The sequence below is a fragment of the Chelon labrosus genome (assembly GCF_963514085.1).
Source record: "Chelon labrosus genome assembly, chromosome: 11".
NCBI classification, from domain to species: domain Eukaryota; kingdom Metazoa; phylum Chordata; class Actinopteri; order Mugiliformes; family Mugilidae; genus Chelon; species Chelon labrosus.
The window spans coordinates 18,375,000-18,398,495 of NC_140344.1; the positions used below are offsets into that span (position 1 = coordinate 18,375,000).

Genomic DNA, 23,496 nt, shown 5'->3' on the forward strand with positions numbered 1-23,496 from the left:
ATTTTATTTAAAATGTCCTCTGCAGTGTGTTTCTTGATGACCCTGCAGCCTAGTAAAGCTGTTCAATTTAATACAAGTGCTGCTGGAGTTGTGACCTTTCTACAGTTTCTTTCCTCCACCGTGCATCTTGGTAGCAGGTGAAGTTGCACCAGAAACACATTTTTTCTTCATGCATGTACAAATCCTCCATCATGAATCCAGCTGAAAGTTGCAGCTCAGCCTTCACTCATTTTTATCTTTATTTATAGTTCTGTTTTGTTCAACATGGAGCCACCTGGCAGCGTGAAACCGCAAACTGTGACTATTTTGGGGCTTCACGGTTACTGCCTCCATGGTACGAGCATCGACTGTATGTGGGTACGAGCATCGACTGTATGTGGGTACGAGCAAAACGTTTCGTGGGCGAGCTTTGCTCTAAACGCGCGTCCACCGCTCCGTGTCCAGGGAAACACATCCCGACGAGGAGACTGATTCAGACACAAAACCGGAACTACACTGAGTATTGTTGACAACTGTGGCTTGTCAGTAAAGTTGTCCAGTTTTATAACAATGAAGCTGTTGAAATGTATTTCCGTGCTCTTTGTAGTGGTCTGGACGGGTTATCGTTAGTGCTAGCTGACTAATGAGCCGGGTGCTAAGTTCATAGACTTTATTCATAACCTTTCAGGGCATCTGGAGCTTAGCTTAGCTTAGCTAGCTAGCTAGCAGAGCTTAGCTAAAGACACTAGCGGCAGCATGGGCGATGGCAGCATTACTCCCAGGATAGGCAACATGAAGGCTTTGCTCGGCATTGTTGCCGGAGCTGGAGCTTCTTACGGGATATACAAACTCATCAGCGTGGGGGTTTTCAAGAGAAATAAGAAAAGTGTCCCCACTGAAGGTCCTGGTGGTGTGAAGAGCAATCAGCAGAGTGGAGTGAAGCTACAGCCGGGGAGTCTGCTGGCCAGAGTGTCTGGGCTGGATGTTGTCTGTCCTCGACCAGTGGATGCTTCATCAGGTACGAACCAGGTGGCCTAATATGAAAGTGAATACCTCAAGGTTATAGTATAAACACTTGGGTTATTATTATATATATCATACAGAATTATGTATCTCATAACTTATATATCTTGTGTATTTAATATATTTTATACAGTATTTATATATCATGTAGAGTTCTATACATATTCTTCTTATACTTACCTCTATATATTATTATAAAACTCTTTATATCAGACCTATTTATCTACGTATACAAACAATATCTCATGTCCACTCCATATTTTAGACTCTCACATTTTGTATATGTTACATCTACATCCCTATATTGCCCTATATTATATATATCCTTATATGCTGTATACAGTGTGTATATGTATACTTTATACTGCATATATATATATTTTGTATATATATACTTACACCCTTGTATATTTAAAATATACTTTTGTATAATTTATATATACTTTTTATACATTTGTACCTCATTATACATTTTATTTGTGTGTTTTACCCTTTTGTATTGACATATGAGTCCTCCTTTATATGTAACGATGCTACTAGATACCGAATTTCCTATCTATCTATCTATCTATCTATCTATCTATCTATCTATCTCTCAGTGCACTTTAATGATAACTATGATAGATTCTCCATGACAAGCTCAATAAGTGATGTTAGTGTCTTATTGATTACAGGTGATATCATCCACCAGTCCCCCAGCAACCTGGAGCCACAACACTTGAAAATGCTGCTGTCATGTCTGCAGACCAGCGATAATCCATCAGACAGATGTCGGATTCTGCTTACATTAGGAAACACTGCCGCCTTTACTGTGAATCAGGTACAGTAAAAATGCATCATCATGGCGCCAGTCAGTGGGTGGGGTATTCTAGGCAGCAAGTGGACAATTTGTCCTCAAAATTGATGTGGTAGAAGCAGGAAAAACGATCAAGCGGAAGGATTGGAGCTGCTTTGACGAGGGTTAAATTTGCATGGACGGATGACTGGGTCAGAGCATCTCCAAAACTACAGATCTTGTGTGGTGTTCATTGTGTGCAGTGATCAGTACCTGTCAATAGAGGTCCAAGGAAGGAAAAGCAGTGAACCGGCGATCAATGATCAAGTGGGGAGTGAAGGCTGACTAGTGTGGTCTGATCCAATAGATGAAATACTGTTTTGTATGGGGCTGTGTGCCCTTGGAGCAGTCAGGGTGTCCATACTGACCCCTGTCCAGTGCCAAAAGCTCCTAAAATGGACACGTGAACATCAGAACTAGATCACAGAGCAATGGAAGAAGGTGGTCTGGTCTGATGAATCACGTTTTATTTTGCGTGACATGCATTGCTGAGATGCAAGAAACACCACTATGCCGTGTCCATGGGGCTGAGCTTGGTCTGCAAAGATGTTCAGGTGGTGGTAGGTATCAGAGTGACATCCACATACGTGCCGGCACTGTTTTAGTCATCGTAATAAGATCATCTGTGTTATTCACTTCACAGATGGTGGTGGTTTTAATGTTGTGGTCGACACTTTCTCTTGAGCCTGCCTTAGTGAAGTCTGTCCTGCTTTATTGTGTAACAAGAATCTATATTTACTATTACTGTGCACAGCTTAAGAGTCGCGTATCTGTTGTTGTTGTTTTTTTTTATAATTTGTGTCGTTATTTTTTGTGTTTGTCTATGTTTTTCTGCTTCACTGATCCCACAGAATCTAATACGGGAGTTTGAAGGAATCCATATCATAGCCGGTTTCCTTTCTGACGCTGCCGCTGAGGTTCGAGTGCAGACTCTGAATGCTTTAAATAATCTGTGCATGAACATCCAAAACCAGGAACAAATAAAGGTCAGTCAAGTCTGCAGCCATTCTACTGTTTCGCTTATTTTGGAGAAGACATGTTCCACTAAAAACATCCTGTTTCATAGGTTTATGTGCCGCAAGTGCTGGAACTGATCGAGATGTCACCAGTGAATTCGGACCTTCAGCTTGGTGCTCTGAGGCTGCTAACGAACATCTCAGTGACGGACAAACATCAACACTTGCTGAAGCAGTCGATTACACTTTTACTATCTTTGCTGGTTGTGAGCAATGAAGTGCAGCAGGTTTGTATATTTTGGGCAGCGAAAAAAGATGTTCAAAGAAGTTGTGGCTTTAATTGGAAGATTGTTATAGCCAGTAAGAGTGTGAGTCTTGTATTTTTGTTTCAGGTTCAGACTTTGAAAGTCCTCGTGAATTTGTCGTCTAACCCAGACATGATGGACGACATTGTTCAAGCTCAGGTAAAACGGAAGGGATGAAAATTCTTTAGTCTTTATCTGATCGGCCTCATGTAAATCAAACAAGCGGCGTAGTTTGCATGTTTTTATGTAACACACAGTACTCTATTTGTCACTCAACAGTTTTCCTCATTCTTGCATTATCTTCCTTTTTCATCCAGGCCCCAGCTTCTGTGATGCTGCTGTTTGACGAGCGAACAGCCCCTGCGGTGCTCCTGCGGCTGCTGACCTTTGTAGGGAACTTGAAGGCCTGGAGGCCGTCCGCACAGGTGGCTGATGAACTGAGGCGGAAGCAGGATTGCCTCTTCCGGGTCATGTTGGATGAATCTTCCCAGCTGCAGGGCAGACTCGTCCAGCTGCTTTCTCACCCTGATGGGGAGATTCAGGCCCAAGTGGCTCGTATCTTGACATAGACTCCCCTCTCTTGGCCCACACTATAATTTTGCTTCCTCACATTTTTGCCAAAGCCGCCAACCTTTCGTCCTTCCAGTTTTAAATTATACATCTGTTGGCATTATCCGTATGGAAGAGCAGGCTGTGTAGTCTCCTGTGGATACTTTTGGCTTTCTCTGTCACACCGTATCACCCCGTACAGTGTTCTCTAGCTCAATATTATCGCCACACATAACTAAGCGATCTCTGCCACCCCGATTTCTTGCATCCTACACTGCAATTAGTTGATGAGCACCTAGTGAGCAGGAAGCAGGGAGAAAGCATTCATTTAGTTAAGTGTAAAAAACACGCCACCTCTTCCTGCCAGAGACTATTTTCTCTCAAAGACCCATAGTGCCCTTTCTTCTGAGAGCCTCACCTAAAATCTCTGAAGACACGTTCCAGGTGAAATTTCTGAATCCAACCCCACTGCCAGAAGTTTTCTAGAGAATGTTTCAGCATGTCCCAGTGTACCACTATTCTGTGGTTCAGAGAGTTGTTGTTTTTTTTTGCTGCACACCTTCGCATGCCTTGGATTGAAGTACTGCAGCTCCAGTCCTCGCTGGATTTTTCTCCTAAATAAATCTACACATTTTACCAGTGTTTTGAATCGTAACCTTAGATGGACCAAAGTGAGTTTAATCTATGATGGTTGGCTTCATATTACATGAGATAGTGAGGGATTTAGTAGGATTTTGACACTGCCTCACCAGCATTAAGGAGAGCTAGCTGAGGTGTTCGGGACACCTGGCTCACGAGGGAGCCTGAACATCAACTTCAGAGATCACAATTGCCTGGAGGGGGTTGATCCAGGATGTTCTTTTGTTGAATGTCAACTGGCCTGTAAACACCTGCAAATCCCCCCCTGGGACGTGTTGGAGGAAATTACCAGGAAAAAGGATGTCTGGACCTCTATGATTGTTTGACAACAACCACGAATATCAGACAGAAATACGGCTCGGAAATAACTGTAAGACTGCTGCAGCAGAATAGTGACGATAGCCATGAGTGTGTGAATATTTTTATTTATAAAATAGTTTTTTGAATTGCAGCAGGGATCGAATGTTAAACACAAACCTCGTTGCCATTTTCAAGCTATGCACTAATAAGTGGCAGATCCACCTGTAGGACTGGAGCTGTGGACCTTGTTGTCAGTACTGAGAGAAAAGAGGAGGATGTGTGTATATGCATGAGAAATGTGACTGTTTGATTCAAGATGTTTATGGCATGGGTAAGTCCGGGTGAGAAATGCTGCACTTTTTTTTTTTTTGGACTTTGTTAAACCCAAATCTAAATATCTCTCAGGCGATAAGGTTTACCAGAATATTTCCAGCAGGAGGCTGATTTACTTGTGACTTAGAGTATCCTATTTATTTAATTAAGCTAGTGAACATTTTGACTATTAAAGGGAAACTATGTTTGTCTGTTTGAATAGTCAATAAATACCCGATGAGGCGTATTATTGATATCGATCTCCTGTCCTTTTATCCTTGGTCGAGTCTTCTTTGTGTAGACATGGCATGTAGACTTGGGACAAGAACTAAATAGTATTTATATTATCTTGTCTGGACTTTAAAGTCTGTTAATCTACAAATATTTCTTTTGGCAGAAAACTGAAAACATCACACTGTTATTTAGATTCGATGCTAGAATCTAAATTACTGTGTTTTGTCTGTGAATGTGTCAGTGGTCAAGAACCAAAATACCATTATTACTGTATTTATAGACGCCAGACTAAACATGAAGCAGTAAGTTACTATTAAACTACAGATAGACAATGTGCCCTGACTTTAGTTGAGGTTAAAGACTTAAAAAAGGCACTGAGAACATTTAAAGTTGAGAGACATTCGTCTTCTGTAACCGCTTGTTCCTGTGAAGGGGTCTGCTGGAGCCTATCCCAGCTGTCATCGGGCGAGAGGCGGGGTACACCCTGGACAGGTCGCCAGTCCATCGCAGGGCTAACACAGAGAGACAGACAACCATTCACACTCACATTCACACCTACGGCCAATTTAGAATCACCAATTAACCTAATGAGCATGGGAGGAAGCCGGAGTACCCGGAGAGAACCCACGCAGACACAGGGAGAACATGCAAACTCCACACAGAAAGGCCCAGTCGGCCCATGGATTCAAACCCGGGACCTTCTAAGTTGAGAGACAGATTTTTTTATATCTTAATTTTATTGCTCTTATAAATGCAATCATGGTCTATATAATTTGTCTTTTTATACAAAGAAATTACAAAAACATCTTCACTGTCAAGTCTCTTGAGACTATTTAAATTATTTTTTGATGCTATATGAATGAAATTAAACAAATTTCTACAGATTAATGTCAATTTGTTAAAAATATATAATCTAAAATAAGTGTTTGCCTCCTTTGGTTGCAGCTTTAAAGGGGTTTAATATGTTTTACAGCCACTGTATAGCATGAGGTTCAGCTCCAACAACATTGGATCCTTCATTTCCCACAATGCATCCCAGTTGTCTGTTTTATTCTGAACAATATCTATTGGTTAATTAGGTGTTGTTTCAATAAAAGCCCATGTCATGTCCAAACTCAGGACTAAAACATATTGAGGTGATTGTAAAATCTGTCTCAGAGCCGCAGCAGACACCATTCAGAGGCTGGTCTAATATAAGAAGGGAAATCATGTGTAAAATTGGTTTAGGGCCATTTGAAGCACTTGACTTATTTGAATGATTTATTACTTTGACTCACACTTCTATAGTAAATGTGCTCTATAAATGACCTCAATGTTTGAATAAAAATGTCTAGACCTAGATGAATATTCTTTATGAAATATAAACCCTGATTAATCTTATGAGGCTCATGTTTGTTCAGTTGAAGAAACAATATTTTAAACTGATTTAACAGTGATGCGTTCAGGTCTTTGTCTCCCTCGCTTCCTCCCTCCCTCCTACGCCTCTCCCACTCCCTGCCTCCCTCCCAAACAGCCTCCTCCCCCTGTGAACAAACGAGATGACCATCGTTGGATCAGCCTGACTCCATCAGAGTCACACCGAGGATCAGTGAAGCGCAGGCGGGCAAACAACGACCACAGGCGCACGGCTCAGGACGCACACACACACATAGACACGGCGTTTTCGGATTAAAAGCAGCACCAGCTATGAACATCCTCCACATCCAGTAAACGGAGCTCTCTCTCTCTCTCACACCATTTACGCGTCGAGGATGAACGGGACTGCGGCGGCCACGGGATCGGCTTCTTGCCGTTTCGCCCACTATTTTGTTGTGTGTGGAGTGGACACGGAGACGGGCCTGGAGCCCGACGATGGAGCTGGTAGGTTCTAATTAAAACACCAAAGGAGCTAATTAAAAAATAAAACCCGCAGCCGATTTTATGTTTGGTGACATTTTATTTCAAGTCAACATTTAACAGTTCACACAGGCCTTTATGTGCTGCAGTGACAGCCGTGGAAATGTGTTTTTCTTTCTGTCATCGCTGTTGACAACGTTATCAGTGAGTAGTCTGTGAAAAATACTCTGCGTTTTACCAAAAAATATGTCAGTATTTCTACAATTACTTTGACAGGATTTGTGTATTTCTCTGAGCATCAGGTGCTGATGAAATATATATTTTATATTCTGGTGTTTGACACTTAAATCAAATCTAACATTTAAAGATAAATATTTTTTTGTTTCTTGTGAATCTGAAGCAATTTAATTGAATTTAAATGACAATTCTTCCCTATAACAGCACAGTCTTGTCCTTTTGTTTGACCTCTGCTTGGTAGAAACGTCTCCGCTCCGGTTGATGTTTAATCATATTTTCATGACAGCATTGGGAGTCAGTTGAGGATGTTTCTTTTGTGTGTTTTCTGCAAGTCATCCACCTGGATCAGGAGCGTTTGAGGGAAAGGGTTTCAATGTGGAGAAAACAAGAGCATCCCGTTCTGCTCATTAAAGCTGGAACACAGCTGGAACATCCAGGCAGTGGGCTCAGGGTTAACGCAGGGCTGTGTGGTCACAGATTACACTGTTATGTGATTCACAAAGCAGTGATTAATCCATGTGATGGCTTCTTGATCTCACACAGACGTGTATCTGTCATGGTGACATCCAAAATCCATCTTTTATTAAAAAATAAATAAATAAATAAAAGCAGAATCTGGTAAAGGAGGTGAAAGGAATTGGATACTGTAGTGCGGGCGGATGTGGAGGTTGCCACGGTAATGAAAGCTGCAGTGATGCTGCCTCAGTGTCAGGTGTTTGTGAGGGTTTATTTGTGGCAGGTTGAACTCGGATATCAGGTGGCGTTGCTTTCTCCAGTGCAGGGTTGTTGACACAGAGTCGAGGACAGATTCACCCTGGAGTCCCGTGTGACGTCTGTCCTGATGTGTGTGTGTGTGTGCTGCAGTCTTTATGAGGAGACTCAACCTGAAAAGATGCTCAGGTTTGAGTTCAGGAGCAGCAGACAATAGTTATACCCCTGTATTCTCCATGTCCTCCTTTGTGGCAGCTCATGCAGAGCAGCTCCCCGGGGGGAAAGGTGGCTGAAACCAGATGGCTTTGTTTTGAATAGTCAGATAAGAGAGCTTGTTTTTTTTTAGGGACGAGCTCTGGATCATGTCGGGATGCATAGCTCTGCTGCAGATTTTCCAGAGCTTTAACTAACTAGACTTTGATAGCAGACCTCCTGCAGCGAGTGGCAACACTGTTGGCTGGTATATCTGAGCTCCTCCAATCTGCTTATGTAACAGCAGGTCATCTCAGACCCACTGCAGCAGGGGACTCTGCTCCATTCAGGGGATTTCTGCCTCTGTGTCTTTCCCTTAACAAACATATTCCTCAAAGTCAAGCATTCGTTGTGTTCAGTATATATGTGTATATATATATATACATATATATACACATATATATGTGTTTAGATGAGGTCATGCAGTATCTCTTTTTGTGTAAGCGTGTAATCAGTGAGTGCCCACCGAGAGACAATCTGCTCTTGTTGGCTTCTCAATAGATGCCACTGTGTTTTCTGCAGCCTAATCAAATTTCACGTGACGTTCACTGTAGGAATGCCGAACGGCCGAGGCTTCGGGCCCGATGACAGTCACAGGGGGATGACATCAGTGGAGGATGAGAACTCCCTGACCGAACAGGGCTACTTTATGATGTTGAACAGAAGACAAAGAGGCATGCACCAAACATCTTACTGCTCGCACACAGGACATTCAGTTCAGATATTTTGAGGCAGTCGACACCTAAGCTCTGTCTCTAAACCCGACTGAGCTGGTCCCCCTCTTCAGCGGACGGACAGATTTGTAATTTAATGATGAAGAGATTTAAACAGTTCGAACCGTAAAAGTAATGACTCCTCATCAGTCAGTGCCAGCTGACATTTTAATCTCCGCTTTGTGTAACTGTCCTCATCATGTAGTGATGTGATGAATGGGCCAGGGAGGGTAATTCGGCAGATTCTGTCGCGGTTCTGTCCTCGCTGCTGGAGTGCGTCTGTTTTTTGGGACTGAGGACCACTCGGAGTCATAAATCTCTGAAATGATCATCTAAAATGTGGAGTGAATATGAAACTCCCAAAACTACTGACGTTATAGTTTTTTCAGATTTTCTCTCTGATAGAAAACTGAACATATTTGGCATTTTTTTTAATCATTACTTTCTAATATTTCTTTGACTTATTAATGTAAAATTTGATAATTACTGACGATGATGTAAAGCACATATCCCACACATGCCGTTTAACGTGCGATAATGTGATAAGAGGGTGAAACGCGCTAATTAGAGGCATGTAAGGTCTCCTTCAAACACGAAAACAAACCTCCCTCTGCTCTGTCACACAGTAAAAAAAAAAACAAAAAAACAACAGAGGCCTCATTTACACGTGCTCGGTGGGAACTCGCGTCAGGAGGAGTGCTGTTTTTTAATTGGGTCAGCTGACGATACCCGGGCTGACGTAACCGATGACAAGCACAAAAGCTTTCTCTTGATGGCTATCTTCTAGGCCACAGCGGAAGTGGATACCATGGCAACTCGGTGTCTTTCTGCGAGGATTGCCTCTCAGCGCCGGCTCCAATTTGTATCCTTAGCAAACACTACCTCCCCCCTTCTTCTTCTTGCTGTGATCCATTAGCTTCCGTCTCCCACCTCCCAGTCTGACTAACTTGAAGCGGTGCTCTTTTCTCACTCTGCCTGCGACACCGCTTCCTGTCTCGAGGTGCTTGTGCGTCATCTCGTAGGCAGCTGAGGTGGATGTTCCTGGATGCTGAGTGACTGCTGAGAGATGACTGGATGAGAATTCATGGTGGATTAGCGAAATGGGGACTGGAGCTGGAAGAGTACTATTCGAGGGCCTCCCCTCAGAAAGTGGATAAATAATGAAAATACCTCATCCGCTAGTATCACTCGATTACACACTCCTCTGAATCATACACACAGTTTACTTCTGCTGCCTCCTCTTTTTCTTTTTCAGAAGCTCTTCCTCATCCACTCATATTCACATTGACAGCACTTTCTGTGTAACCGGAGCTGGAAGCTGACACAAGGTGCACGTTGCAGGGCAATGCACCACTGAGGAATGTATAAGGAATATAGAGTTATCTTGCATGCACTGCAAGTTCAGTTCTTTCAGAAGCGGCATTTTTATTCCAGAGCTCTCCCTGTAAGCGAAGAGAGTTTCCTATACTGCAGAGTGTAAGGGATGACGGGTGTTGTATCACTTTTCTAGTCTAATCTTTATGGTAATGAGTTGAGTTGCGTAACCTATGGGAGGGTTTTTCCGTCTTTGCTGCAGAATGGCCCTCGCTGTCATACAAACGTCTTTAGTTAGACAAGGTTGCCTCGTCTGTACGTTTTCATAAATCAAAGCTGTGTCCCTTCCGGCCTGTTATAAATTCTGATCAAGGTCAAATATCGCTAATATTATAATCTAATCTCTAAATTCTCTTTGTCTGTGTGTCTTTCAGGCGAGGGCTTTGAGCAGAGCCCCATTCGGCGGTCCTTCAAGTCGAAGGTTCTGGTGCACTACCCCGAAAACACAGACAGGAACCCCTTCAACAAAGATGCCGTCAACATGGTGAGATGCTGGTTCACACATAAACGCTTCTGCTTCTGCTTCTGCTCCTTTGGTTGTTTTCTGTCACAGCAGTCGAAGAACAAGACGTGCCCGATGTTGCTTTTCCAACCAGTGAAAGTGAATAATGAAGGAAACAAAATTAACTGGAATAAAGTGTCGTAGGAACAGGAACACTCCTTTTCATCTCTCTTTTCTTTTTAGTATTTTTTTTAGCCTCTTTTTTTTTTTTGGCTTTAATATGCAGAGCGTGCTCATTGTTCACTGGTGGGAAAATCAGGTCAGCCTCAGAGAACTGTTTGCAGTCAGATGGAAATTAATTAATGTTAATGTCTGCCCTTGTTTCTGCTCACATGTTCAGATTTGCTGTAAACAGTGTCCCAGAAGACGCAGCGATGCGGGGTTAGATTGTGTCATAACAAATGAAACGACGAGAAAATACATCTTTGGCTTATTCTATACGTAGCATCTCATTTCTTTTTCCAGTTTCAGTCAAATATATTTCCTTTAACTCTCGGGAGGTGGGTCGGTTTTTGCACTAAATGCATTTTGGAGAACAATACAAGAACAATGTCAGCACAAGGATCTTTACATCTTCTTTTTTTTAGCTTTTTCTTTTGCTGGCTATAAGCTTGTCTTCCTTTTATATCCTCATCATTTATACCCTCAATGTGTTCTCTAACAGATATGTTTGCATTTAAATCCCGGTCAACCTTATTTTAGGGCAACCGCATTAAAACCAAAGTACTGTTTAGAAAATCCTGTTTATCAGTTGTTGCCACTTTATTCTAAAACCTCTTTTATGTTTCTTCTCTCTTTTCTGCTCTTCTTGCTTCTCTTCTTTACTTTCTCTTCAGCTCTGTATGCCGAGAGGTCTCTCCTTCCGCACTCAAGCGGACAGACTCGATCCTCAGTTTCACTCGTTCACGATTGCTTTCGATGACGGTACACGCTCCTACGGCTTTGTTCACACCTTCTACGAGGAGGTGACCAGTCCTCAGATTATCACTGCCATGCAGACACTCTGTCAGATGCACCACGTGGAGCATCACTCCTCTTCGTCAGCCTCCTCTCCATCCCCCTCCTCCTCGTCTTCTTCCGCCTCCTCACCTTCCACCTCCAGTATGGACTCGCTTGCGAGCAGCTTGGATGAGTCGGACGCCGAGTCTCTCGCCGGGGTGTCCGCCTGCCTCGGCTGCGTGGGCTCCTTTGATCCGGCACGCGACACCCTGTACGTGTCCAAAGCCCTCTGCCTCGTCACGCCGCTCCCTTTCCTTCAAGCCTCACGAGAGTTTCTGGCTCAACTGCACCAGGCGGTCACGTCGCAGACGGCCCCACCCCTCCCTCTAGAGAGCTACATCCATAACATCCTCTACGAGGTGCCCTTGCCTCCACCTGGAAGGTCCCTGAGGTTCCACGGGGTGCAGGGACCCATCGTGTGTCAGCGTCCCGGGCCGGGTGAGCTTCCGCTGGGGGAGTATCCTCTTGGAGAGGCGTTCTCCTTGCTGGGTGTGGACAATATGGTGAAACTACTTACCTGTGCACTCCTGGAGACACAAGTCCTGCTCTACTCTCAAGGTGAGCACACAGTTCTGGTATTTGCAATAGACTTTTTTTTTCCATAAATTTATGATGAATTCAATTTAGCTGCTTAGTTTCAGTCCTGTTCCTGCCCATGCTGGCTCGTAGCGCTCCTTGAATGTCACGGAGCCATTGATAATATCAGTCCCTAACTGTGCCATGCTCTGTAGCACGTAGACACGAATATTAATTATATCATCAACAAGAAACTAATGTCTGCAGTTTGATTAAACGTCTGCTCCGCCTGACTGAAAATGATGTCTGATTTATTTATCCTCATGTCCCGTTTTTACTTTTGTCTCAACACCTCTTCAGATTACCAGCGTTTGATGACAGTAGCAGAAGGCATCACCACTTTGCTGTTCCCGTTCCAGTGGCAGCACATCTACCTGCCCATCGTCTCTACGCCACTGCATCACCTTCTGGACGCCCCCGTGCCGTTCCTGATGGGCATCCAGCGCAGAGACGGAGCTCAGCGGTCCTCCCTCCACCTCCCGCACGAGGTACGACATGCGACAAGCAGCTGCAGACAATTCGAGTAAAGGGATCTAAAAGTGAAACATTCTTAAAGTCGAGCGGCTCAGTAATTCGCCGTCCGCCTCCAGCCAGTCGAACTGTGACGATAGATTTCCTCAGAGCTGCTAAACCCTCGCTCCCCTCCCTTTTCAAATCCAATCCTGCATCCGAGCTCACTTTATGCTGCATGAATGTCTCACTGAAGCCTCTTTGAAGTCACTCTGCCCCAGAAAAGAGGCAGCAGTAAGACAGCTCCAGGGGATGAAAGCAAAAACGCAGAGCTCGACAGATCCAGAATAATGATGCTTGCTGAATAATCAATTGGAATTAGAGAACACCGCTTATTTATTTGTTTATTTTTTTAACCGTGCACTTTGAAGGAATTATTTTAATCGTATGTATGTATTAGTTTTAAAGCCTAATATGAAGTAAGAACCCAGAGCATGTACCGTTTCATGTTCGCTGATCCACAGAAGAATCGGAGCATAAATGCGGTGAAATAAATATGTTTGTGTGATCTCCTTAAAACATAAACTCTCTGAGCGTTTGTGTCGCCTTCTACTTCGGCTCCTCGCCTCATCTTCCCCTTTTGAAAATTCATGTCTTCACTAAGAAGCAAAGACATAAACTGGGGAGATGAAGCTGCAGAGTCGGCCGCACCTGTCCACGCGATAGTACATCTCCCAACTTCCCCTGAGGCTATAAACTGACTGCCGGAGGTCGCTGCCGAAGGTCGTGTTGCTGCTGACTGCTGTGCTTCACTGCTGCTTACAGAGGCAGTTTTTTTTTTTTTAAATCACTACCTATCTTTTTCAGTTGTGTAGTTCTTTGTTCAGCAGCTTTAAAGGCAAAGTTTCCAGGTTACTTTTTGTTATCAGAGCCTGATATCACAGGTTTATACAAGGTCTCCTGTTGAAGCGATAACAGTAATCATTAGATAATCCTTCTCGTGCTCATATGCCCGTTACCGCTTCTCACTTTGAAACACCAAGAATCTATTAAGAGAATGTAAATCCTCATTTTTTATCTTAATCTCTTGTTTGTCTCCCATCGCAGGCCAACCTGTGTTTTGTGGACATTGACAACCACTGCGTCGAAGCTCCCGAGGACCTCCCCCTGTTTCCAGATCAGACCGAGCTGATCCAGGAACTGAGCGAGGTCCTGCTGAATTTTGGGCTCCCCCCTCAGGGAGGAGTGACCACCAAGCCCGCCACCATCACCTCCGCCACGACCTCCTCCCCTCGCCTGAGCAGCCTGGTGCTGGAGGACCTGATGGAGGACAGGAGGAACGGGAACCTCGGAGGCGAGGAGCTGGCGGTGCTGGAGAAGCTCCAGGCTCTGGCTAGGAGGTGCGGAGGAGGAAAGATGTCAGAGGGAGGGAAGACTCTGTTTGAGGAGGAGGAAGAAGAGCTGAAAGCTGCAAAGCTGAACATTCAGCTCAGGGAGGTGTTCGCCGTTCGTTTCGCTGCCATGTTTGGCAGGTACGAGGAGTTTGTCATCCACAGCGCTCTGGATTTGGACTCTTGGTTGAGCAACCGAGAGGGGACGTTCAGCTTTGACAAGGTACTTGAGAAGATTCCCCCGTAACGTATTTTGATTATATTCATATGGATTGTTTGAACTCACTGTTTTAAATGTTTCAGGGTTCCTTCCTCTCAGTTCAGCCAGCCAAACACTTGCGCTTCTTGTCACGGTTTCTGGAGACATCCATGTTTTCTTCTTTCGTGGATGGGAAAGTTATATCTCGCTGGGCCGACAGGGAGCCACTGCAGCAGCTGTTTGACAACCGCTTGGAGCGAGAACGACGGTACGACACGGGGGACGAGGATTCACACAACTGTCCTTACAGGAAATGCACCACGCTCTTCGAGTCAGGTACTACTTTCAATGCTTCCTAGTCATGTAATCACTGCATACTGACATTTAGAAAAGCCCACACTGTTGTTTTGTATTCAAATGAGAAAGAAAATAAAGCTGAAACGTGATGTGGTGGACTGAGCCGTATAATGTGATTGAACTTGATGCTAGACTTCACAGAGGGAATCTGCCACCATCTGCCCATCTGTTTGGGTTTCTATAAGTTTCTCTCTCTTTTGTAACTTCTGCACCACTTTTCCATTTAACTGCGATAATTTTCGCCTCGAGGAATCATCTCTTAAACAGAAATTAATGCCAAACAATCTAATTAATTATTGAAAAGCAAAGCGGATAGAGTCTGATATGAGAGGAGAGAGTTGAATTAGGGAATTAAAGAGGGGTGAACTACCGGATGTGGTGGGGGGATGGGGATTATATAAGCAGATCACAGTGCTTTGTGTCCTCCAAAAACTGCTTCAAACCTTTTGAAGTTCTGCCAACCTCACAACACAAACAGCACCGCTCACATCTCAGTCTATCTGTGTCATTTAGACTCAAAGATGTCGCTTTATCTCTTTTCCAGTCATACCGTCAAGTTTTATTATATTATCTATATCTAGTTTGTCTTAAACTAAAAGTTCATGCAACTCTTCTAGTAGCTTAACAAACTTACCAGCAGATGTGACATTTAACACAACACACAACCATTCACTACATTTGTCTCTACAGCTCAGGCCACCGAGCGCCGGCTGCTGAAGGCCGACCACACAGCCATACACCCCCACCTGCTGGACATGAGGATCGGCCAGGGTCGTCACCATCCGGGCTACTTCCCAAAGCTGCAGGCCGATGTGCTCGCGCAGGCACAGAACACAAATAAGTGAGATTTGTTTTCTGTTGGCACGTCTGCGAAGGTCATAGCTAAAAACAAAGCTAAAAGAAAGCTAAACACAAAGGCGACTGGTTTCTTGAAGAAAACATGTTAGGACTCAGCAGTCCACCTACACCCCAAGGACAAGGAAGACTCATTTGTGGACAACAAATATTTAGCCAGAGAAGAAGTATGGTTTGAAAAGAGGAGTAAAGGAAGCTGCAGCAGTTTATGTAATATTTTAAGTTTCAGACCTTGAGTCTGGAGAGTGTCTGGCCATCGATGTGTCGTTAGAGTATAACTCTCTGTGGAAAACTACGTTAAGCTGAGTGTTGCATTGTCCCTGGTTGTGTCTGTTTCAAGTGTGCACCACCCACAGATGTTCCTATAAAAATCTAAACTCCACCAGTCATTTAGAACGAAAGAAGCTTCTTGGTCTTTGTTTTAGCTTTGTTTTTAGTATTGGTACTTGGGAAAAATTATAATTATAATTGTGATCAAAACAATATATCCACATATTTTAGGTGGATAATAAACATCCAGATATGATAAAATTGGTGAGATCCCTCTGCAATCCCTATTTACAGATAAAAGTGATAGTTAAAAGTCATGGTGATTGAATAAGGGACTAAAATTCATTATGATTGTTGACGAGTTTCACAATTTAAATACAGAAACGCAGTCACACTTCACATTGCTCATTTTATTTTTGCCGGATGGACAGGTGGTCCGGTCGCGTCACAGCATCGCGCAGATCTGAACCCAAAAGATCAACCGTCACTGATCATTCAGGAGTGGACAATGAACCGAGACAGGTACCTTTAAGTTCTCAGATATAACACAACGAAGGCTTCAAGGTGTTTACCTCTGACGTGTTATGTTTTATTTATTCAACAGAAACACACATATATGAGGAAGACCCTGCGGCAGTCTAAATTACTTGACCCGTCGCCTCAAGCCGCCACTCAGACTCACAGAGAGTTTGTTGACGACCTGCTGAGTGAGTGTCGTCTCAAGGTGAGAGCCCTCGAGGAAAGCGCGACTGTCAGTGATTATTATACAATCACCATCCAGGGTTAACGCCATAAAACGTCCTGTTTCCTTTTTTTTCCTTAAGACCAAACGGATGTTGATGGAGCGGATGGGGAAGGAGAGTGTGGAACTGGGTCAGGGGGAGGCAAACATCACGGGCCTCCAGGAAAACACACTGATCCACGGTCTGTGTGACCTGCTGGAGAGAACCTGGGGCCACGGGCTGCAGATCAAACAGGTCAGACATGTGATGTGACATGTCTGCTGCAGACGACCAGCAGACACTGTGTGCCTTTATGTGAAGAGATGAACTGAACTTACATCATGCACATGAGCACAAACAGGACTGAATGAGTATGTTATTGACAAGTGTGTTTATTCTGAGCAGGGGAAGTCCGCTCTTTGGTCACATCTCCTCCACTACCAGGCCGCCCAGGGCAAGACGGAGGCGCCGGCCGAGTCTCCAGGTCAGAGCACAAGTCGATCATCTTGTTTTTTTTTCTCGTAAATCACTGAGTTAAGAGTAAACTGATCATCTGTGTTGAACTCTGTTTGCGGTTCAGACCAGAAAACGCTCGACGATGGCGCTTTGCCCCCGAGAGGATCGTTAATACAGGACATGAGGTAAAAGAGGGCAAACACACACCGATCTTTGAAACTGTGTGTGTGTGTGTGAAGTTTAATGTGGCATGAAAGGCTCAATAAAGGCTGGATGTCTTGTGCATGATCTCAAGAATTAATGCAACATTTCTGGCTGCTCTTCCAGGTTCGTCCAGACCATGAGTGAGGGTCTGTCTGAGGTGGGTCAGGCCCGGGCGTGGATCCATCTGGCTCTGGAGAAGAAAATGCTTTCCCAACACCTCAAAGAGCTGCTGAAAAACCAGGAGCTGCTCAGGTCAGACTGCAAAAATGACAGCGAGACACAAATACTTTTTTATTTGCAGCTGGTCTGACAGACTTTTTGTTTCCTTTTTGTGTCCCGTGACAGGCAGCTGTATAAACCTCATGCATTCCTGCTCTGTGAGGAAGAAAGGGAACAGTTTTTGTTCCACCTGCTCTCTCTCAACACTGTGGACTACCTCTGTTTTACACGCGTCTTCACCTCCATCTGTAAGTCCTGTAAAGTGTGACAGCACAATGGCAGCATTTACAGGCAGTTTTGTAGCTTTTCCAGGGCACTGAAAGGCACTAAAAGTTGTGCTTTACAACACGCATCACCACCCAGCTGGCCTTGTAAACACGTATTACATCCAGCATCCTTTGTGTTCACACGGACCCTGTAGACCTCATTAAACTTCCAGCGCTATTTGAGTTTTGTGGGAAAAGTTTGCCAGTTTAAAAAGTGAAGGAGAAGACATGAATGTATAAAACTTGTGTGTCTCCAGGTATTCCATACCGCGTTGTTATAATACCCATGAAGAAGCTGAGCATCGCGATGGCAACAGTCAACCCTTGGGTGTGTGTGTCAGGAGAACTGGGGGATTCAGGAGTTAGACAGATCCCAAAGAATACGCAAGAAATCTTTTTCCAGGTTTGCATTCACCTCACTCTGATCATTCATAAACTCACATCGCACCGAGCTCCTCTTTGACATTTTGTTTTGTGGATTTTTTTTTTTATTTCAGTGCAAGAACCTTGGCCGGCTGAGCACGCTGCAGCTGGGACAGGAGAACTCGGGCCTGCTGGCCAAGTGTCTGATTGACTGTGTGATGGTGTACAATGAGATCACTGGACACACCTACAAGTAAGATTAATGCTCTGATCTCATCTCATCAGTAAAAGTGCAGCAGCAGGCTCTGAGTTAAAGACATGATGACATTTAAATGCTCCTTACTGTCAAACAGTGGACGTACGAACTTCTTTAAACATTCACAGCATATAAAACAAGTGGTTTTATTATCCAGACATTATGTCAGGTCACTGAAGGAAAATCAGCCAAATAGAAAATTATTTGTCTCAGGAAACTATTATAGTTAATCGGCTAAAACATGCAGAACCTCTGGAGTGACTTTTGAACATTAGCTGACTGGAATAAAATGAATCTTTCTTCTTTTTAGGTTCCCGTGCGGCCGGTGGCTGGGGAAAGGTGTAGGAGACGGCAGCCTGGAGAGAGTTCTCATCGGTCAGCTGGTGTCGCCTGGTGCAGAGGAGGATGCTGGAAGGTGGACAGGGACGCCTCCAGAGCTGCCCTCTCCTTCTCAGAGCATGCGGACAGTGCTGGGGTCTCTTGGCAGCCGAAGCAGTACGTACTAACAAAGAACGCATTCTTTGGTACAATAGCTGACCCACTTGTTTGTTCGCTCATTACAATAGCGGATCCTGCTCTTGTATCGCCTTTCCATATTGTGCCTGTTTTTCTTCCCCTCATGTTTATCATCCTCGTGTTTCTATTTTTAACCCTTTTCTTCTTTTATGTTCTCAGGAATGCTGTCTGTTGAAGTACAAGAGGACATGAGGGAGGCGGCGAATAACCTCGTCAAACATTTCCACAAACCTGAACAAGAGGTGCGTGAGCGTTGTAGTGCGACCTCTCGATTCAGCTCCTGCACTGATTTAACTTGATGGCTCACTAAGTGTAAGAGTGTCAAATGCAGAGAAGGAGTAACTCCTATGAGCAACTCTCAGTCTCCTGCGTGTTATTTTTATCTCTAACACGGTTCATTACCCTGACTTTTCCAGCACAAGCCTCATTTGTCTCTCTAGTGCAGGGGTGTCAAACTCATTTTAGTTCAGGGGCCACATACAGCCCAGTTTGATGTCAAGGGGGCCGGACCAATAACACGATAGCATATTTACTTATAAATAACGAAAACTCCAAATGTTTCCCTTTGTTTTAGTGCAAAGACGTTTCTTACGAAAAATAAATGCAATTTCTATTTAGTTCTAGGTCTCAGTGTTGTGTTATGTCCACAACTCTTACTAAATCTGTGTGAACCCTAGGAATAGCAGTTACTTTTATTGGAAAAATTGCAGTTAATGTCTTCTATGTAATTTTTTCAATTTGCAAATTTATCCCACGGGCCAGATTAGACCCTCTGTCGGGCCGGTTTTGGCCCCTGGGCCGTATGTTTGACACGTATGCTCTAGTGCATCAAGCTAGACTCTCTTCTCTCGACAGAGCTGCAGAGACTTGATGCATCAATTAAGTTTACTGCAATAAAAATTAAAGTTAATGTGAACATCCTCAGTGCACGGGTTTCTGTCTACTTTTCTTACAAAAATAAAATAAGTGCCTTTTTGGGATTTATCTTGCTTAACACTCTGTTAACACTGTGCTCTCTTTCTGTCGTCCCAGAGGGGAAACTTGACAGTCCTGTTATGTGGTGAAGGGGGGCTGGTGCTTTCCTTGGAGAAGTTCCTGCTCCATGGCTTCAAATCAAACCGCCTCTTCCAGAGAAACGTGTTTGTTTGGGACTTTGTGGGTGAGTACCGTTAGTGATGTCTCGTGTCTCCATCTAGTGGTGCTCGGTCTGAATTTTACATCTCAGGTTTCATGCAACAAAGAGTGATTGATATGTTTTGGTAACGACCAGCGTTGCCCCCAGTGTTTTCTCATCTTGGCAGATTATGAATTACTTATGAACTAAAAGTACTGCCAACTCTGTCCCGCAGAGAAGGCAGTGGTTTCCATGGAGACGGCCGATCAGATGGGCGACCTGCACGGGTCGACGCTGACTAAAGGTCCGCCCTGCGACTCGCTGTGTCACTACGTGAACGCCATCAATGCATCACCCCGAAACATCGGCAAAGAGGGAAAGTTCCAGCTGTTCGTCTGCCTCGGAGTCAGGTGACTAGACGTGATTTCTTTATTTTTTTTTATAAAGAAATTCTGAAATACAGAAAACAAGAATCCCAGATGGTAATAAAACAAGGAATACTCCCTTAAATGCCTCAACAAACAAGGGCAAATCTGGAGTCATCTTAGAAAACTGTTGAGTGGGGTAAAAGCAGCCGTAGGAGAGGAGGTTATCGCACACTGAAATGTTTAAAATCCAACAATAATCCAACCAAATTACTAATTTAATTAACCAGCTGTATGTGGATGTGGAATTATAATCTATAATTAAAATTAAAACTGAAAGAAAAAATTTATTTGAAAATGTTTTTGTGATTTCAAAACATGAGGTACATGAAAGGGAGCTCAACTAAGTACTGAGGTCCAGTCAATAGATTTACAAGAGAATATATATAATAACATAAACATAAAAACTAAATCTAAAAAGCAAGCATGGATAAAACAGCAGTGCAAAATTGTATGAATAAATCCATGTATAAATACTGCACAGGGTAATGCTCATGAAAGAGAGCTTAGTTTGTGGAAGAGTTAGTTTTAGCAAGTTTCCTGTTGGAATCTGATGTTATGATGTGGTCCAGGTGAAACTGTTTTTCTCCTAATGAACTATTCACAAAAGAAAACGCTTAATAAAAGGCATAAAAACATGACTAATACCACCTTCCTGTGTCAAAAAGAGATTGCTGATTGGTGGCTGAATAATTTACAAGCAGAGAAAAGCACTAAAATATGCATTTTCGAAATTCAGTTTGATCATTTACGCATCAGATTGAACTTTTTCTCTGCAGGAATACCAGTGCAATCTAAGTTTTATTAAATACCACATGTAGAGATTAATTATTAACACAGTTATCGTGCTAAGACGGCTGTGAGCCTCTGTGCTGTAAAGTCAGGTACGGTTGATATATATTCTGTCAAATAAGAGAAGGCACATGGTGCTAGTTTTATATTCCATTCGGATAATTTGACTTTAATTACAGATCAGGCTTCCTCAGATATTTATTGCACCATTATTGACCAGCTACACTTTCTCTTTGGCAGGGACCGGCTTCTCTCCCAGTGGCTCCCCCTGCTGGCAGACTGTCCCCTGACACCCCGCACCTACGAGGACGGCGCTCTGCTGCGGGACCGTGCCGCTGTACACTCCCTCTCTCGCATCCTGCACACACTAAATGAGTTCAGCATCACCCTGGAGACAGCGCTGGTTAAAGGGGTCAACCTCTGACCGCGAGGTTCAGGCCCTGTTCTGTAAACCCGCTTCAGGTACGCCGACGGGTTTAAAAACGTCCATGTTCCCATCCGTGACTAAAGGAGGTTCATTCAGACAAAGGTGACTCCATCATCAAATCGACCGGAGGACTGGATGAAGTCGCTGAACTCAAGCACCAAACATATTGCCTTGTTCACTGATGTAAATGTCTTATATACTGTATTCGCTTCAGGAAATAGTCCTATGCTTGTTTACACTGTGAAATTCTGTTTCCTCGAGGAGAAACGGAGTCATTGATAAACTCACATCTACCGTAGACATTTTCCTCCTGCCCACGTCATTTTACTGTATCTGACCCGAGGACAGCTATAAATGTTCTTCTACTGCTGTATTGCTTGCACTTCAATTTTAAACTAAGCACATGCATGGCCAGAAACTGTTTGTTTTATGTCTTTCCGTGATGTGATCTAAAATATCTGGACTCAGGCCTTATTATTGTTATTATTATTATTATTATTATTAACATTTTCATCTTCATTTTCATTCATTCATTGGGTATTTTAGTAGATATACTCAAGACAAAATAATGTTTCCACTCTGTAATGTTAAAAAAAAAAAGTATTATTATCGTTACTACTGTAAAATGTTTGGCCTGATTCTCATTGTTTATTCCAGTTTGGGGTCACATGCAGCTGAGCTCATCCTCATCCTCATCCTCAGCGGGTAAAACACTGGACCCAAACCGGTGTCCTAGTTGTGTCAGTTCAGTTAGCGTTTGTCATTTTGTCAGAAAGCTCTCGCCCTATCTCTCCTGTTGTAAATATTTTGCTTCATCAGATCTTCCCATCCATCCCGTTTGAGATGTTCAGTTTGTTATTATGGTGAATCTCGTTTATCTCGTCCGCGTAGACTCCACTGTGGACACTCGTCCTTACGTGGATGAACGTCACGCCGTTTGTTTCTGAACTGTTCAGTTGTCTTTCGCAAAGATCAGACAATGAATAGAGCACAGGTTCTTTAAAAAAAAAAAATAAATGCTCAGTATTATGTTGACGCTGCATTTGATTTAACAGTTGAGGAATTATGAAAATGCTGTCTCCTGCACTATCCTGCAAGCACTATGTAACCCACAATGACCAAGCCCCCGTTATTGTTTAAATACAGATTAGAGAGAGAGCAATAAATAATTGTTATTTATGAAGTGTGATGTTGAAAATTAAAGTTAATATTGATATAAGTGACATGTCTTGGTGTTATTTTTTCAATAGATTCTTTCTTAGTAAAACAAATTTAATGTTGCAAATGATTTACACAAACTTTACACTTGTTAATAATAACGGGGCTAACTGAAAGATGTACCCTCTGACAAAGGGGTCATTAGGTCTGTCTTTGCAGTCATTACAGCATAAAAAAACCCTCATAAGACATGATCTACAAGTCAGTTAAATAACACTGAAATAAAATCTCATTTTCATGAGGTTGTAATGCTGATTTTATTCAGAGCTATAGTTCATTTTTGAACTCCTATGAATCTTGGAGTATGGATCTTTCAAGTTCTAATGTAACAGTGCAACATCTTTTGCAACTGCGGATTTATTTAAGACTTTAGTGAGTGCATCACTCAAGTTTGACCATATAATTGCAGAATATAAATTAATTCTACAAGTCCAGTTGCTTTTCTTTAACATTTTTGGATATTCATGAAGCTACGTTTTAGTGCTGGACTGTTATGTTCATTCACAGACACTTGGCTTCATTAACAGTTAAACACCACAAACTACATCCTCCAAAATGATCAGTGTACCTAATGAACTGGCAACTCTGTGTAATGCAGAGCAGCACATACAACAGTCCATACATTATCAAACAGATGTTATTGGATGTATATACACCTATCAGG

The 23,496-nt window shown here is 43.2% G+C and overlaps 2 protein-coding genes across 3 annotated transcripts; both read left to right on the plus strand.

The window, feature by feature from the left end:
• The first annotated feature begins 441 nt into the window (after window positions 1-441).
• On the plus strand, window positions 442-5,158 carry armc10 (armadillo repeat containing 10). 2 transcript variants are annotated; one of them, XM_084556098.1, is made up of 6 exons: window positions 442-997; window positions 1,677-1,822; window positions 2,689-2,823; window positions 2,904-3,080; window positions 3,186-3,257; window positions 3,416-5,158. In XM_084556098.1, exons 1-6 carry the CDS (start codon window positions 736-738, stop codon window positions 3,665-3,667), a joined length of 1,044 nt encoding a protein of 347 aa, XP_084412224.1. In that variant the 5' UTR covers window positions 442-735; the 3' UTR covers window positions 3,668-5,158. The 2 variants fall into 2 exon arrangements, with proteins under 2 accessions (XP_084412224.1, XP_084412223.1); XM_084556097.1 differs by having other exon boundaries at window positions 2,904-3,257.
• Window positions 5,159-6,720: 1,562 nt separating this feature from the next.
• Window positions 6,721-22,828, plus strand: LOC311495603 (DENN domain-containing protein 5B-like). Its single transcript, XM_084555119.1, is given in 22 exon segments — window positions 6,721-6,992; window positions 10,630-10,739; window positions 11,594-12,314; window positions 12,633-12,820; window positions 13,890-14,396; window positions 14,477-14,708; window positions 15,420-15,570; window positions 16,286-16,376; window positions 16,459-16,578; window positions 16,679-16,831; window positions 16,982-17,060; window positions 17,157-17,217; window positions 17,360-17,488; window positions 17,582-17,703; window positions 17,979-18,124; window positions 18,219-18,337; window positions 18,651-18,835; window positions 19,016-19,098; window positions 19,889-20,015; window positions 20,206-20,380; window positions 21,428-21,503; window positions 21,505-22,828. Coding segments are annotated over 22 exon segments (3,738 nt in total). The 5' UTR covers window positions 6,721-6,883; the 3' UTR covers window positions 21,559-22,828.
• The last annotated feature ends 668 nt before the right edge of the window (window positions 22,829-23,496 follow it).

Bases quoted from the DNA above. Each gene is read 5' to 3' on its own strand.
- armc10 (XM_084556097.1), top strand. From the start codon at position 736: ATGGGCGATGGCAGCATTACTCCCAGGATAGGCAACATGAAGGCTTTG. The intron at 998-1,676 runs GTACGAACCAGG...TATTGATTACAG, and splicing joins ACCAGTGGATGCTTCATCAG to GTGATATCATCCACCAGTCC. The intron at 3,258-3,415 runs GTAAAACGGAAG...TTTTTCATCCAG, and splicing joins ACGACATTGTTCAAGCTCAG to GCCCCAGCTTCTGTGATGCT.